General features: G+C 33.8%; 1 protein-coding gene across 1 annotated transcript in view; it reads right to left on the bottom strand.

Annotated features, from left to right (window-relative positions):
• The window catches only part of MED13 (mediator complex subunit 13), a 94,158-nt gene that overhangs the window by 24,715 nt on the left and 51,745 nt on the right, over positions 1-17,698 (bottom strand). The window contains exons 10-19 of the mRNA XM_090257652.1: positions 14,307-14,517; positions 13,002-13,083; positions 10,537-10,658; positions 8,828-8,918; positions 8,481-8,695; positions 7,657-7,853; positions 5,769-6,685; positions 4,897-5,058; positions 2,777-3,000; positions 1,046-1,235 (exon numbers count right to left, since the gene is read on the bottom strand). Of these exons, the coding sequence (XP_090113778.1) occupies positions 1,046-1,235; positions 2,777-3,000; positions 4,897-5,058; positions 5,769-6,685; positions 7,657-7,853; positions 8,481-8,695; positions 8,828-8,918; positions 10,537-10,658; positions 13,002-13,083; positions 14,307-14,517 (2,411 nt within the window). The remainder of the gene's footprint in view (positions 1-1,045; positions 1,236-2,776; positions 3,001-4,896; positions 5,059-5,768; positions 6,686-7,656; positions 7,854-8,480; positions 8,696-8,827; positions 8,919-10,536; positions 10,659-13,001; positions 13,084-14,306; positions 14,518-17,698) is intronic.

Here is a 17,698-nt window from a genome sequence, read left to right as displayed (position 1 = left end):
TCTGCAGGCAAGAAGGGACTGGCAAGAAGGATTCAATGTGATGAAAAGCAAGGACCTACAACCAAGATTACTCTATTCGGCAAACCTATCATTTAGAATGGAAGGGCAGATAAAGTGCTTCCCAGACAAGGTAAAGCTAAAGGAGTTCCTCATCAGCAAGCCCTTACAAATGTTAAAGGGACTTATTTAAGAAAAAGAAAATCAAAACTGTGAACAGTAAAATGACAAGAAGCTCACAACTATCAACAACTGAATCTAAAAAACAAAAACTAAGCAAACAACTAGAACAGGAACAGAATGATAGATATGGAGACTACATGCAGGGTTATCAGCAGGGAGGGGGAAAGGGTAGAATGGAGGAAAGGTACAGGAAGTGTAACTGGTAGGTGCAAAATAGGGATGCTAAGAATAGTAAAGGAAATGGAAAAGCCAAAGAACTTATATGTATGACCCACTGACATGAACTAAGGGAGGGGACTGCTGGAGGGAAGGGAGGTACCAAGCAGAGGAAGGGAAAAGGAAAACTGTAATAGCATAATCAATAAAATATACTTAAAAAATATTTTGGTTCTGTATCTTTTTTTGATTAAACCAAGTGTTAAGAACAACTCTTAAATAGCTGTCATTTTCTTAGTTCCAACAAAGTGTTTCTTCATGTTGTAGAGGTAACTACAAGTTATTTTATCACTAAACAATTAACAATCAAGAATCTTAATAAACTTAAATAAAAACACAAATTCATCTGATCCTACAGAAGCAACAGAAAATTGTTTATAATTCACAATTTCTTTCTACTTGATGAGATCCCTATTGCAAGGATCAGCAAATTTTCTATAAAGGGTCAGATGGTAATACTTTGGACTTTGCAGGTCACAGTCTCTATTAGAGCTACTCAGGTCTGATCATGTAGCACAAGGCAGCCACGGACAATATGTAAATAAATGAGCATGCTGTGTTCCAATAAAATTTTATTTACAAAAACAGCTGTTGTACTGAGCCATATTTTTCTAACACTGGCCTTATATAATAAATGCAAATTCAATACCTAGGTCATATCTGCAGACTTGTGCATAAAGCTTGAGTTTAGAAAATGCTTCATTGTTACCATCAGCTGCCTGAGAAAACCATTCTGCTACCAATTTTTCTGATAGTTTCTTTGATGCAGTAGATCCAACTCTCATGATCCCATCTGTCAACAGTCGAGAAACAGGTCTATGTTGACCTAATCGACAGGACTACAAATATACACATAGAAAGCAGAATTAGTGAAATTAGTAGATGAGTGCACTTTATAAAATAAAGCATTTAAGATATTTTAAAAAGCTTTGCCCTGGGTGGTATGGCTCAGTGGACTGAATGCCAGCCAGTAAACCAAAGGATTGCCGGTTCAATTCCAAGTCAGGGCACATGCCTGGGTTGTGGGTCAGGAACCCAGTTGAGGGTGTGCAAGAGGCAACCACACACTGATGTTTCTCTCCCTCTCTTTCCCTCCCCCTAACCCCCTAAAAACAAATAAATAAAATCTCCGAAAAAAAATAAGCTTTATCACTCATAAGTAACATTTGAGATAAAAATATCAAGGGTGAAATGATATCACAGATCTATTACCTTTTTACCTTAGAAAGCCATTAAACTTCTTTTAAAATTAAAATATCTCCAATGAAGTAGAACACTTAGATAATAATAATGGCACTAGAACCATGTGACTTGAAGAATACAAAATTAAGTGAGCATAAAAATGAAGTCATTTTAGGCTGTTCATCTATCCCAAGTCACCTATATAAGTACATGTCCTTAATCAACATCAAAAGAAAAATTGATCTATAAATACACTATGTATTTTCTAGCTCTCCCTCCAATTCAGTGTACTGATGTTTGTTGAAAGAAGCCCAACAGCAAATAAGTTTGCCATACTGAAATAAGAAAATTTAGGATTTCTTTCCTGTAAGACTTTCAAAGGCTCTAAAAATCTATTATGAATAGTGAATCTATAAGGTAATATAATATACAATGCTTCCTCAAATTTATTTAACTATGGAAGTTTTTTTCTGGGGAAGATTTTGCAGGACTAGTGTTCCAAATAACAGTCTTTAGGAAACACTTATTTTTATAAAACATACTACAGATAAACTTGTAATTAAATAGAACATTTATAAGCCATAACAATTCAGATTGTGAAAGAAATTAAATTTTAAAGAATGGATTTGCATTTAAAGGAAAAGGAAGGTATAAAGTAAGGAATTAAGACTTTATGTCCCATAGCACTATAAATTTGTAATCACTGCATTCAGTGATGGATATAACATGAGAATTATAACTTAAAAGGATTAGTCAAGAATTTCAGAAAAGAAATACAATTTTACAGAGAGCTAGCATAGCTTTATTTTATGTATGAGGAAAGTTGAGGCCTAGTGTTAGTACCAGAGATCCTAGAGAATCAGTACTAGAATTTTTATAAATGTAATTTCCTTGGCTATTTAATAATTCTACCCTTCATTTTAGAAAAAAATTATGTTAAATGGGACATACCTGCTCTCAATTTTCCAACCCCTTAGTATGGGAAGTTCCATCAAGACCCATGGCACACACGTCTAAAAAAGGGTCTGGGTCAAATGCCCTAAAGAATGTAACTGGCTAGTACAAGAAGTAAACGTCTGACTTCCAAGAAGTTGACATCATACTATTCTGTCCTAATCAACTGAACTGCTCAGTATAATTTATATATAAACATGCATATAAGGTAGTTTTAAAATGCCACCATTTTTTAAACACCTACCTCATATATTGCAGTAAGATCTCTAAAAAAGCTTTTGGCTCCATTTAACAAAGCTTCATTTTCTGGACATAGTACAACATAGGCGATGTCTCTTTGAGATCCATAGGGTTCCAGCATAAGTCTCTCCCAGTAAGGGAGAGCAAATGGAGAAAGCACCAGAAAATCATAATCATAACTCAACAAAAATGTGGGGATTGGCAGTGGTTCTGGAGATTCATCAGTTCCTAAATAATAAAGATATATTTTAGGAAAACATTTAAATGCAGTACATGTCTTTTTACTTAAATGTCAAAAGTTACTGAAGTCATTATTAGTACTAAAAATATTTTTTTAAAGACAAAAATACTTAAGGCCAGTGATTGAGACTTTTCCAGTTAGGAATTCACTAAATGTTCTTTATAAAATATTTGACTTATACCTTCATTTAAATGCAAAAAATTAATTTCAATAAAAAACTTAGAAGTTTAAAAGAAAACACAGGAGGGGAGTTTCATTTTAAATAAATTTGGACTGCGGAAAACCTTTCTAAGTATAACATAAAACCTATCCATTTAAACACTATATAAATTTTAAATTTTGGTACCAAAAAAACCCAAAAACAATAGACAAAGTCAAATAATTAACAACAAATTGGAAAAATGATTTGCAATGCGTATGAAAAAAAGATTAATATCCTTACCATATAAAAGGGACCTATAAATCCATAAGAAAATGACCAAAAACCTAATAGAAAAATGGGTAAAGGATATGAACAAAGTTCACAGAAATAGAAATACCTCTTACACATAAAGAGACGCTCAATCTCATGACAAAGCAATTAAAAATAATGGCAATTATAACATTTACTATATGCTAGGTACTACTACTCAACGATCTTTATTTTTATTAACTCATATAATCCTCACAAAAAACATATAAAGCAGATACTAATATTAATCTCATCTTAGAGATGAAAAAGCAGGAATGGAAAAGCTAAGCTACTGGTCCCGTATCATACAAAGAGTGGAACAAGTGGGATAAGAAACCAGGAAGTCTTTCCTCACAGTCTATACTGTTCTATCTACCAAACTATAATGAAACAACCATTTTCACTCACCTACTCAGCACCCTGCCTGTTAAGAGTTTAAGGACAGAGGCATTTTACTAGTGGGAGTTTATATTACTATTAGAGTAATTTGGAACATTTAAAAAAATTCACATGTGCTTTAAGCCAGGGATATTTGAATTATAGAAATATAGTTGTAATGATAATAATGGAAACAATCCATGTGTCCATAAACAATAGACTGGTAAAAATAATATCATGTGTACCAATCAGAAAAAACTGCAGGCATGCATTATGTGTGTGTCTACTACTTTGGTTTTAAAAATAGTATCAAAATATTATAATGAACCTGTATTTTTTACTGAATGTCAAGTTTTTTATGAGACAGAAATTATTTAACCATTAATTTAAAAAAGGGAAAATATGGGTAAATCTACTACTTCTGGACATAAGCATTCTAAAATCATGAACAGAAGTCGGAGATTTCAATGTCAAGGACTATTATTCCAGATATATTTTAAAAGATCCAATTACATCCCACCTTTCAGAGCCAATCTTCAACAGTTAAATTTTTAACGGTCTCTTTTATTACAGTTGACCATAAACCTACTGTGCACATACTATAATGAGAGCATTCATTTGCTATTCTTGTCACAACTAACAAATTTGTCTTTTTTTAAAATGAGATCCTGAGAACTTTAATCACTAGTACTACCTGTTCTTGTTACTCCATTTTTCATTCAGTTTTGTAAAATGATGACTTACAACAAAAGTGGTGTTCAGTCTTTTTAAAAAAAAATTTCGACAGGACAACTCTTTACACATAAAAGCTTACTGGTCAGTCCAGTATGTGAAAACAGACCTAAGCAAAGCTGTTCTCTGAAATGGAGTGGAGAACCCAGTAAACTGATGCTGGCAGTGCTGAAAGTCAGAAAGGCTAGGAATGACTACACTGCCTTCAGTCAAGCATATGCCACAAAAATATTTAAAGAAAACAATTGTGCTTATTCAAGTTGGGTATAGAAACTGAGGACTAATGTAAAATTATTCAATATACATACTATAAATTACTTACCATAAGAGCCTCGCCCAGCCATTTTATGAAATTGTTGCCAAGTGAGAGGACCTTGAACCCCCCAAGGCCTTACTGTTCTTTTTTTCTGAATAGCATCCTGAAGAACTGGCTGAAGAGAGAGGAGCATTCGAAGTATATCCTGTGAGCACTGCATACTCACATCTACAACGATAAAAAAAAGTAAATAAGAATTGCTCTGCCAACACAAAGAAATAAAATTTTAAGATAACAAGAAACAACAGGTAGAGAAGATTAAGCATCTGCTTGACATTTTACATATAGAAAACCCTAAAATTTCCACCAAAAAACTGTAATATGCAAAGCTGCAAGGTACAAATTCAATATGCAAAATCTGTTGCATTTCTATAGCAAAAAAAATCAGAATGAGAAATTAAGAAAATATTCCTACATACAATGTCTCTTTTTCATAGTATGTGGCTGGATACTTTCTGGACAGGCCTCGTATGTTGGCTTTGTTCGACACTGCTTTATAAAAGGACAATGCCTAGCACATACTAGGCGCTCCATAAATAATGAGTGAAAGAATGTTGAATAATGCAGACATCTAGCAAGTTTCTGCTAATTAACATGTGCAAAGTACCATTTATACTTCCACGTAAGTACATAATTATAGGTTTACAATAACCATACTTTTATTGATGAAATTAAACTAAACAGGTAGGAAATTCTCCCTTTAAAAATATCATTCTTAAAGGAGTTTTAAGTCCAAATTTAAGTGTCTCTATAACTATATGAGAAACTGCAAATACTTTCTTCTAATCTGCATTTTATGAAATTGACCTTTAATAATTTTTCCTAAGAAAGCAAAGCCATACATCTAAAGGAAAAGAAAAATTATCCCTTTAACATACCATTTCTCTTGGACCAGGGGTGTAAGCACGAACTTTTCACAAGCGCTTCATCAACTTTTCCTCCTGACATGTTATCCATGAACTGACGCCCATGTTCTAACGCAAGGTAGCAGTCATTGCAACAGTCCCGCTCTTCAACACGTACCCAATTGCTAATGACACCAATTTTGGGAAAAGGGTCTTGGTCTGCTGCTCCAAAGGGTGAAAATAAATTAGTGCATTGATCTTGTAGCAATAATATCAACTCATCAGGCAATTTTTCAGATTCCTTTAGTCCTCCATTAACGTGTTCAGCAGAAGTAGCCCTGAGAGCTTCAAAACATTTTTCTGCTTCTTTGCCACATTCTGTGTTGCGTCCTATGATATCCAATTCATCTTCAAGAAACAATCCTGAATTGTTTCCAAATTTTCTGTTCATGACAGCACTGAAGCCACAGGTACACCTATACTGTGCTTCCTGGGTGGGATCTGGAATGTAAACTCCAACATCGGCACCTTTGATATTCATGTTGCAGACACAGATACAGCAACTATCAAAGTTACAGTCTTTAAACAAATTCATAACTGACTCTGAAAGAATGAGGTTTACATAGAGACTGTGTGCTTCAGGGATGGAAGGAACAGTTGCAGGTTCAACAGAATTAAGAGGTCTGCACGTGGATGGGGTGGAAGCTGGTGAATACAAGTCTGAATTTTCATATTTCACTGAACCTTGGGCACTAGCAGGTCCACCAGCCCCACGAGGAGTCCGTGGAGTCCTTGGAGTCCTTGGAGTCGGAAACCTAGGAGTAGACGGAGAAGGAAGAATTCCTGCTCCACCATTACTAGGAGGTGCGCTGCTTGGAGGCATCCCAAAAGAAGTGTGAGTTTGAGGTGTATAAGCAGGGCCATATTCTTGATCCATTGTACTTCCATCACTAGTATCACCAGGGTAAAAGAAAATCAAGCACATGCATAAAGGAACATATTAGTAATGTGAAATACAACTAAAAATATTCCAAGTGTTTTTCAATAATACTGAAAATTATAAACACACAACCAGTGCAAAAATTACAACTACAATTAAAATATATTTCTGGTTAATATATTCACTCTAGAAGATTATTGTGGGTTGAGGACCAACCAAATAGTTCCAAACTTATAAATAAAATCTGTATATACTTATCTACACTTAGACATCCACATTCACTACCTATATATTTCTCATTTTATTTTATTTTGACTTTACAGAGAGGGGAAAGAAGGGAGAAAAAGAGGGAGAGAAACATCAATGTAAGAGAGATACATCCATCAGTTCATTGGTTGCCTTCTGTACACAACCTGACCTAGGACTAAACCCACAACCCAGGCATGTGTCCCAACCAGGAATTGAACCGCTGATATTTCAGTATGCAGGACAACCCCCAACCAACTGAGCCACATGGACCAGGGTAACCTATACATCTCTTATACTACAAATACCGATATTTCATGGATTCCAAGATGCCACTGATTGTAAAAAATATAAAAGAAAATCCTGATTTTAGAGATGTCCATGTAATAAGAGATAATGACAATTTTAAGATGCTACCAGGTAGCAATTTCACAATTTTAAATTACAAAAGTGCATAAAATATGACAATGTACAAATGGGAGTGATTTACAATTTTAGATCGAACTAAAAGGAGCTTTGAAGACAAAGAATCAAAGCATAACAACAGTCTTAAGTTTTCCAAAGTTTATCCATACCTAGCTAATACCATTATAATCTATTAATCAGAAAATTTTTAGACTTTTCCAAAACCAGTATCTTTTTACCAGATACCAGTATACCAGGTACTTCTATGAAAAAAATTAAAGCAATAAAAGCATTCATATAACATACCAATAATATAAATCTAAATCGTACCTATCTTTGATGAATGGTATTGCCGACCCTGAAGGAAGCAATTCCAATTTTCCAACAGTCCAACTCTGCCGGTAAATACACTCTTCTGGCAATTTGATAGGAGGCAGACACTGGCTTGGTAGAGTTTTTAGAGGTGCAAACATGGAACACCCCACTAGAGCTTGAGAGTTTTCAGGCTTGTACACATAAGAAAAATCCTACAATATAAATACAGTGACATTCAGAACCTTATCTTCCAGGGGGAAAAAAGGCAAACCAATCCTAGCCATTTTTTTCCTTCTTTTAAATAAATAATAAAATGTAAATATAATTATATTCTTTTCTTAAATACATTCTTAATATTGTCACAATTCAGTCTCCAAATTTAACTACAAAACTAGAATAAAATAATTTTTAAAGTTAAATTTAGTGAAGTAACATTGGTTAATAACTTTAAATACATTTTACGTGTACATTATAATAAATATATATACGCTACTGTATGTTCACTAACCAAAGTCTATTTTCCTTCCTTTATCATGTATTTGACCCTCTTTACCCAATTTGCCCTCCCCCAACAATGCTTCCGCTCTGGTAACCACCATTCTGTTGTATCTGTGAGTTTGTTTTGTTAGTTCTTTTACCTTTTGTTTTATATTCCACGTGAGTGGAATCATATGGTCTTTGTCCTTTCCTACCTGACTTATTTCACTTAGCACAATACCCTCAAGACCCATCCATGTTGTTGCAAATGGCAATATGAAATCGTTCTTGAATATAGCTAAAAAACTAATTCTATATGAAATATAGGAAGTAAATTATTTTTCTAGAAGTAAAATACTTACTTTAATTTCAGAAGGTTTCGGGCTACAGAATCCTTCGTCAACCTCAAATTTGAACTGTGCTCCTATACTAGAACTAGTTCCTTCTAGAACAGTTCCTCCAGGTGTTGTTTCCATACTACCATATTCTTTATTATTCATATTCATTGGGGAAAATCCCATTATATGTTGTTCCAATGATGGTGGTGTAGGGTACATTTTATGAAGATCTGCAGTGCCTATATTTAATAAAACATGCATTTTAACATAAGACTAAAAAGTAGTTAATCTGCTTAAAACAAGGGTGTAGAAAACTTTGTTGAGATTCAAAGTTTGCAAATTTATCTGGAGCATAGATTTGGGAAGCTTACTTATGCAAGATAACGGGTCCAGATTTCCTGCCTTTGACTCCTTGCAGTTGGATTTATCATCTGATCCATTCGCCAATTTTTTAGATCCAGGCTATTAAAATAAAACAAAAAAAACAAAACCCTATATATTTATATTTATCTCAAGTTTTACATCCAAAGTTATCTTAGGATAGCAATCGTTCATACGTAACTTGAAAGAGTCCATTCGTGAAAAGTAGTATTTTGAATCTGTGCTAGACCCAAATACATACTAGATACAATTTAAAGACATAACACATTTTTAGGCAATCAATGAATCCAGATTAGTTTCTGTTTATTTGATAACAGAGGAAAAAGTTCAAAACACTTAGAAGCAAGAATAACTTCCACTTAAAAACTATTAAAACAAAAAATAAAACCTGCAATAAGAAGGGTCCATAATTAACATCAGCACTGCTTCTTAGTAAAAGATACTCATAAAGCATGTCTCCTTAAATAAAAGGCATTAAAGTTTCCTACATAATCAATCATCCCTCTGATTTCTTGCTTACATTTTACCTTATTTAATAATCTCCTTACTCTTGCAAAAGTGCTAGAACAGGTAAAACTAAGCACAAACTTCAAAATGATTTCATATGAAAAAGCAAAGGGTCCCTAATTAAAAATAAATTTTAATACATTGAACAAACCAAGTTTCAGTATCTCCAATCTGTCACCAATGTTTTTAGAGCTGATAATTTGGTTCCTGTTAGCCACTTTGTCAAAAATACACAAACTGATTTCTGACTACAACCTTTTACCTCAGAAAAGCCATAGCTGATACATAATGATAGGAGAAAGTATAAAAGTACCAAAGCATCAGGGATATATTTACCCAGTAAATGGTATCCTAAAATACTCTATATTATGGGATATAGAATAGAATAAGTTTATATATAGCTATATCTGCCTTATGTCACTTAATTGATGACACCAAATGTACATACATGTATGTGTGTATGTATATGATGAGAGGACTAAAAGTATATATTATATAGGACAAGAAAGACCAAATGTACTATAGAAGTTTCCAAGCTACCTTTATGCAGATGAAAAAGGAATTCCCTTTTATGATAATGCAGCACCCAATTCATTAATTTGCCAGAGACTTGACATTCTAGGGAATCTCATTTTAAGCTTTAATTCCTTTTATCTTCACCTTTCTCTGCAAATGGGTGTTAAAGATTAAATGTTACTTTTTCTTTCTCTTTCATAATTATAGTATTTAGTTGTCTTATAATAATGACTGTGATGCTGAACAAATTCTAAAGAAGTGGTATTCCTTAATAAATTGACAAGGCATATAATTTTAATGTTAGTTATTTATTCTCTAAACAAGTCAATCCAGGGTCATTTCTCAAACTAAAGGATCAAAGATAAGGAAAATAATTCCACTTCCTAAGAACTGCAGAAAAAGAACATAGGGCAAAGCTCACATTAAGTTTAATCATACATGTCTTTCAAACACACAAAATAAAGGAAAAGAAACAAAGTCTGTAGGTGACAGACACTTTGTCAAGACTGCTCAAACATGAGGTTAAAAAATGAAACCAATTAATAAATCTTTATTCTAAAATATTCCTGCTGTTCAGGGCTAGAACAGTATCAGCTCACATGTCACTTCTGAAAAAATTCATATAAAAAAATCAAGGAAAACAACTTATAATCTTAATCATTAAAAGGATACTCACTGTTAGTTCATCTTCATCAGAATTGAAGAGATTATCGAGGTCAGTATATGAGACAGCCAGGTCTGAGTCATAAATTAAACTGGTTGATGGAGGACGAGCATGACCAGTGGGACGTGGAGCATCTACATACGTCAATCAGGAAAACAAAATAAAAAATTCTACTACTGACCAAGTAAGTTATTTTTCTACTTAGTTATGCTGGATATATAACTTTAAATGTATAAATGTATTAAGAAATTGTGATTTGTTTAAAACCTAGAAATTTTTTTCAAAGAAATAAAGTTGTAAATAAATGGCGATACCTTCCCCAGAAATCTCATCAAAGGCAATGTAATCCACAACATAGCTAAGTACTCTATATGAATAATAGATCAAATAAAAATATAAATACTATTAGAACAACAGAATTAAATACACAGTTTTAGTTTCCTATATGCCTGAAATGTAAAGGAAGCCTGAAATGATTAAGTATTCCAACTACTGAGTCAGACTATTACTTTGAATCCCAACCTCAACACTAAGAGTACAACCCTCAGTAAGTCACTTAACCTCTCTGTGCCTCAGTAATGCCAAAAATTAAATGTGACAGAATGTAGGTAAAGCACTTTGCCCAGTGCCAGGTGCTTAAGTACTCAATAAATATTGCCCCTTAGGATTATTTTCCTTTTAATTTCATTTTTCCAATTTTAGGGGAAAAAAAACATGATTACTTAAAAAATATAAATACAAATGGAAGTTATTTAACTCCTCATATTCCCACACAAGAATAAACTAAAAGCAATTTGCAGTTTGGTGTATAATCTTCCAAAACATCCTCAGGATGTCAAATGACTCACACTATCAGGAAGATGAAAGTCATTTTCCAAGTGCCCTGCATGTCAGTTATAAAGACTCACTACAGCAGCAGTTGAAATTTTAGAGTGCATAAAAATAGATTTTGCATAAAAATCACCTAGGGTACTATTTAAACACCAAGATTTCCAAGCTTCACTTCAAAAGATGCTCCAGAATGTGGAAGATGGTCCACATTTTGAGAAAGCCACACCACATGCACAAGAAGGCAATTGTATACATTCCCTATATCCTTGAGTAGGTAAATAGGCCAAATAACCCAAATTTCATTCACCAATCTACTTAGAACCATCAACCATTAAATTTATTTCATGAAAGGTCGTCTCTCCCTCATTCAGATGGGCTTTTCTCTTATTTTTGGTTGCACAAAGCGGACCCTTTTATTACAAATATTAAAACAACTCTGTCCCCTGAATAAAACATACTAAAGGACAACTTCCTTTGCCTCCATCAAAAGTTAAATAGATTTTGTAAAAGGACTAATAATATACTATGTCTCTCTATTCCATTCACAAGGAGTACCAGTCAGACACTTTCAATGCTGAGTCTTGACCACTGTATTCCTGGTGCCAAGAACAGTGCCAACACATAACATGTGCTCAGTAAATACTTATTAAATTAATGATCTCAGCAACAGTTCTTCTAAGTATGAAGGGTGGGGGTTGGAAGAGAGAAAAGCACAAGAAAATTATGGTAAAGTCTAATTTATTGAGTTTTTAGATCTGAGAGGAAATTTAGGCTATGATCTCATCCAATCTCAATTTAAAGATGAGAACTATTTTTATTTGTAAATAAGGAAAGAAGTTTTATCAATTCAAAACAGAATTTCTATCACCTGAAGTTGCTTCTTCTCTGCAAGATAAACAATGACCAATCATTTTAAATATCCCACTTCATAGAAATCTATCCCTTTCTATGAAACACATAAATTATGCAAAGTCCACTAATATCAGATTACAGTTGACTCTTGAGCAACAGAGGTATGAAATACGCAGGTCAACTTAAACATGGATTTTTTTTTTCCAGCAAATATATTGGAAGAACTTTTTGGAGATTTCCTTACTACCGTGAAGCAATCAGATCAATTATACTAGGCTACAATAAAGCAATCATATTGCTCCTTCTTCATTATCAACGCATAAATCACACCTCTAAATAGTTATCAATTTCTTTTTCACATTATCTTCTCATTTTTGATGTCTAGCGTTAGTAATATGTCTAATACCGATGTGTTTTGTATCATATAAAACAATATGCATTAATGTAGGTATTGACAGACATTTCATCTTGTAAAAGACAACGTAAACATACGGAATCAATAAATACAGTACAGTATTGTAAATGTATTTTCTCTTCCTTATGATTTTCTTAATGACATTTTTTTCTCTAGCTTACTGTATAGTAAGAATAGAGTATAAAATACATATACAATATATATTAATCAACTGTTTGTTACCAATAAGGCTTCCAGTCAACAGTAGCCTATTACTAGTTTGGCTTTTGGTGAGTCAGGTTACATTCAGACTCCAAACCCCACACTCGTCAAGGGTCAACTATAGCTTGTAGTAACAATCCTGGAATGAGATATTTTGACTAGGAAATAAAAGTTTTACCTTGCTTGATAGAAGAACTAAATAATGACATAGCATCTTCTTCATGTGATAACACTGTTACACTAGATGACCCATCTTCTACCTGCAAACAATATTTCATATTAGGCTGAAATATATAACGTATCAATAACAAAATCCACACACTACCGAGTAACTATGTTTCAAGCATTCTGCACGTGTTCTACAGACATTACCACTAATTCTAACAACTAACCTATAAGTAAGTATGCTCATCTTACAGAAAAACAACAACAACAAAAAAAAAACAGTTCTAAATATAACCCAGGTAATGTGGCTGATACGTAGTGGGAGCTGGGATGTCAACCTAAATCTGTCAAATTCCAAAGTCCATGTTCTTTTTACAGTAGCGATTGCCTTCTCAGCTACTACTGTTTTCATACTTACAAAATGGGCAAAATTTCAAGTACCTAGCACATATAGAAAAGCTAAATAAAATTTCATATAATGAAATTTTTTATATTAAACATATTATTGGATTCTTGTCACAATTTTACAGCTTTCAATTCCCATATTTTGTATTTAAGACAAAAGAGATATATAGTAGAGTTATCCTGTGCTTTAAAATCCTCAAATATGTGATAGTTAATCTTTTAATCAAATAAATATTTCTATGACTCACACTTATTAATATAACATTTTACTTTCAGAAACACTAAATTCTCGGCTCACATATTCAAAAGTATCATGTATTTTATAAACTCAGTGATGATTATTGTATTTTTGAAAACTGGTAATTCACTTACGTATATTTTAACTCAGTATCAAAATAGTTTGTCTACCTAAATGTCCTGATTTTAATATAAGAAAAGTTAATGTACTCTATCTCCAATCCAAAAACTTCTATAGTAAACAAAGAAGAACTTTTCATTATGAGATACCAGCTATAATTTGAAGTCCATACCAGCTCTTAAATTTTGTAGTGTCCAATTTACCTATTTTTAAAAATGTTTTTCTAAGTTAAAATGATAAATCTGTTCTACTTTAAAAGAAAAAAAAAAAGAGAACTGTGGTACTACATGCAGTGCTACAAATCATCAGAGACTCTTTGGTGCATAGTTGTCCCTCTCTGTATCGCGGTTCACTTATCACGGCCTCACTGTATCACAGGATTTTTAAAAATATTATATTTAATTATTTATCGCTATATTGCAGGATTTTGCGGTACTGTAAATACTAAAATAAATGTAAGGGTCCTACTTCGCGGATTTTCACCTGTCGCGGGGGGGGGTCTAGAACGTAATACCCGCGATAAGTGAGGGATCACTGTACTTTGATTTCTCTTACCTTTTGTTTTTTCCCAACTTCTCTCTCACTATTTTGTCTATCTTTCTTATCAGGAAAAAGAAATTCCTCCTCTTCAACAAATGCATATGGATCAATTTTAGGTTCTTTTTCTGCATCAGATGCTATTGCTGAAAGATACTGATTCTTAATTTGATATCGCTGCACCAATTCATCAGAAACTTTTAAAGGTTTTTTACATTGCACCATTAACCTGCAATTTAAAAGATTAGAAAATTAATTACATTTTCCATAAAAGCACAAAAATTTCCCCAAAACTCCAGTATCCTAAAGTTCTTATAATTATTTAGAAATGAGCTAACTTTCAATCCCTCATTTTACAAATGAAGAAATTAAGGCATAGAAAAGTTATGTGATCTATTGATGTCTCAAATTTAGCAACAAAGAAATGGAGCTAAAGCTCAAGGCTCCTATCCTTACATTTCTTTTCACCAAAATATGTTGTATTTGGTCATCCACTCAGTCCCCAAGTCCTCGAGCACATGAACCTGACCAAATCCATCCACTTAAAGGATGTCTTAAATTCAACCTCCTCTGGGACAGGAACTGCAAAAATGTGAGCTATGTAGTGAGACAAGCCTCCTTTTATACTACTTTTATACAAGTTTAACATTTACACTTTTACACAATGAAAGTGTCTATCCTTTTCCTATTGCCACAGATGCATTTTAAGTTAAAAAAATTATAATTTAGTGAAAATAACATTAGAGTGTTGATTACGGCAAGATGTTTTACAATGGCAAGCGAAGTTCAGTGCACATACTCCAGAGGTTTTTCTCTAATCACAGTGGAAAAATCGGTTTTACAATTAGTCTTCTGGTTCCACATGCAGACTGATAAACATTTCTCTGTACTCTCCTACAGCGACCAACAAAATGACAAAGGATGACAGAACAAGAGAGGAGACAACAGTGCAGCTGGAAAGATGAGAAAGCTAAACTTTAAGGCGAAGAAGGGACGGCAAGCCGACCTGCACCACAGAACCCTGGAAAGCGTCAACACTTTTCTCTCTCTCTGAAGACCAGGGTGCTTGGTGAGTGTGAGCGTAGAATGCCACATTTGGGGTTTGTTAAGACCCTTTTGGACTCCCAAATTCACATTTTCTATGGCTTGCAAAGGTGATTCCCATGCTGCCAGGACAGCGGCAAGCAGGCTTCTAGTCAAATCATGCTTCAGAACCTGCAATGATTGTTTTACTCCAAGTAAAAAAAAAAAAAAAAAAAAGTCTTTATAAAATCCTACGCCAAAGCTTCCCATGATCTTTCTCTTCCTTTCCTAACTTCATCATCTACTATTCTACTCCCACTCTCACTCATTCTGCTTCCAAGGGCTTCCTTGATGGTCCTCAAAGAGACCAGACACACTCCCATTCCCTTGGTTTGGAACATTCTTCCTCCAACTATCTACCAGGCCAACTCCCTCACTTGGTTTAAGTCTGTTGAAATATTTAAAATAGTAATAGGCCCAACTGCCGCAACACTGATTCTCCCTTATCCTGCTCATTTTCCCCTCTGTACTACTTATCTTTGAACATACTGTATAATTTACTTATGTTCATAGTTGACTGTCACTCCCACTAGAACATGCCAGGGATCTTGTCTTCATTCACTGAATTATTCCAAATGCGTAACACAGTGCCTGGCACATAACAGGGGCTCAATAAATATTTGCTAAATACATGAAATCTAGAAGCCATACAGGATTGAGATGTTATGTTTGCATTAACAATTCTAAAACACAGTACCTTGTACTTTGAAATAAACCATCTTTATCTGTTAGAAAGTGATATTGCTGCCACTGCTTATCTGCCCTGAGTATTAAGATAAATTATAAGAGGTAAGATTTGGGAGCAATGAAGGTATTTTCTAGCTGACAAATTCTTTGAATGACGTGAATTATCCTATTTTATTAATCTATTCCCAATGCCCAGCACTAGAAACACCCTATACCCTGTAAACTAAGGTTGAAACAGAAGTCATCAAAAGAATAATTGATTATTTTCTAAATGTGCCATCAATCACATATGTCATTGTTATTCCAATATGCCCCAGATCCGCCCCCAATCCCAAGTCTACAAAAACTTTCTTCCATGGCAACACAGTGCTAACACAAATGTCATGGGAGACATGTTTTACAATTAATTGCTAGAATAGTTCTGTTCCATAAATGAATATTTATTTCTTAAGAGTAGCTTTCTACCTCATTGTATTAGGCCCTAAAAAATTGTATGCTGAATTGTCTAGCAGATACTAACATGAATATTTTCAAGATAGTATTTCTATCGACTTTGACATGTATTATTTTTTATGATTTTATTTATTTACTTTTAGAGAGAGGGCAAGGGAGAAAAAGAGGGAGAGACATCAATCCGTTGCCTCTTGATCACCCCCAACCAGGGACCTGGTCTACAACCCAGGCATGTGCCCTGACTGGGAATTGAATCAGAGACCTTTTGGTTCATAGGCCAGTACTTGATCCACTGAGCCACACCAGCCAGGGCTGACATATATCTTCTTATTTAATACTTAAAATAACCTCATATAACAGGAAATTGAGGGTATGCTCTCTAACTTTGATGTGGAGATTATGTAGACAGAATGGTTTGCTAAAGTTACACAGTGGCAGAGTTAGGACTGGAAAGGTTTCAAGTACAAGAATATTGCCCCCCACCACCACCCTGAAAGACACGACTGTTCTTTTTAGAGGTGAAAATACTGTTTTCATAATAAGTTTTCATCTGGCAGAAGCATTAAAAACTGCCACACTGTTTACATAGGTTGTTGTTAAACTAGTATAAAGTAACATTAGAAGGACCAACCCTACTGCACAGGCCTCTGTTAAAAATAAAGATGAGTAAACCAAATGCAATACCTAAAATAACTTCTTATTTTATTGAATGGTTCTCACAGACACTGGGATAAGCAAATGATTTAAATGTAGTCAGTAATATCAAAAGTATCAAATGACAATAAATTTGAAAATAAATTATTTACATTACATATCCTTCTGTATTTAAAACTAATAAAAAAGATATAAGAATTGTGAATTTTCAAGAGATGCCAGATTAAAAAATCAAGTTATCATTTTGGCACTATCCAATTATATAGTATACACACACTTTTGTGAACAGGAACAACACCTCCTTTTCTAAAAGAAATTTTCACATATAGTAAAACTACAGAGAAAGTTTCGATCAGATAGAAAGCTGAATACAGACAAAAATGGAAGAGGAGTAGGTACAGCCACAAACAGGAAGCTTGGGAAAGTCCAAAGCAAACTGAAATTACTTATATATTATTCAATAAGTTCATCTCCTTCCTTTCAACAATATGTTACTGGAATTAGAGAATTTAACACGGCTTATAGCAGCATGC

The sequence above is a fragment of the Furipterus horrens genome, unplaced genomic scaffold, assembly GCF_987537825.1.
Source record: "Furipterus horrens unplaced genomic scaffold, mFurHor1.1.pri manual_scaffold_11, whole genome shotgun sequence".
NCBI lineage: Eukaryota > Metazoa > Chordata > Mammalia > Chiroptera > Furipteridae > Furipterus > Furipterus horrens.
The sequence above is the reverse complement of the archived record's forward strand: the minus strand, read 5'-3'. Positions and strand labels throughout refer to the sequence as shown.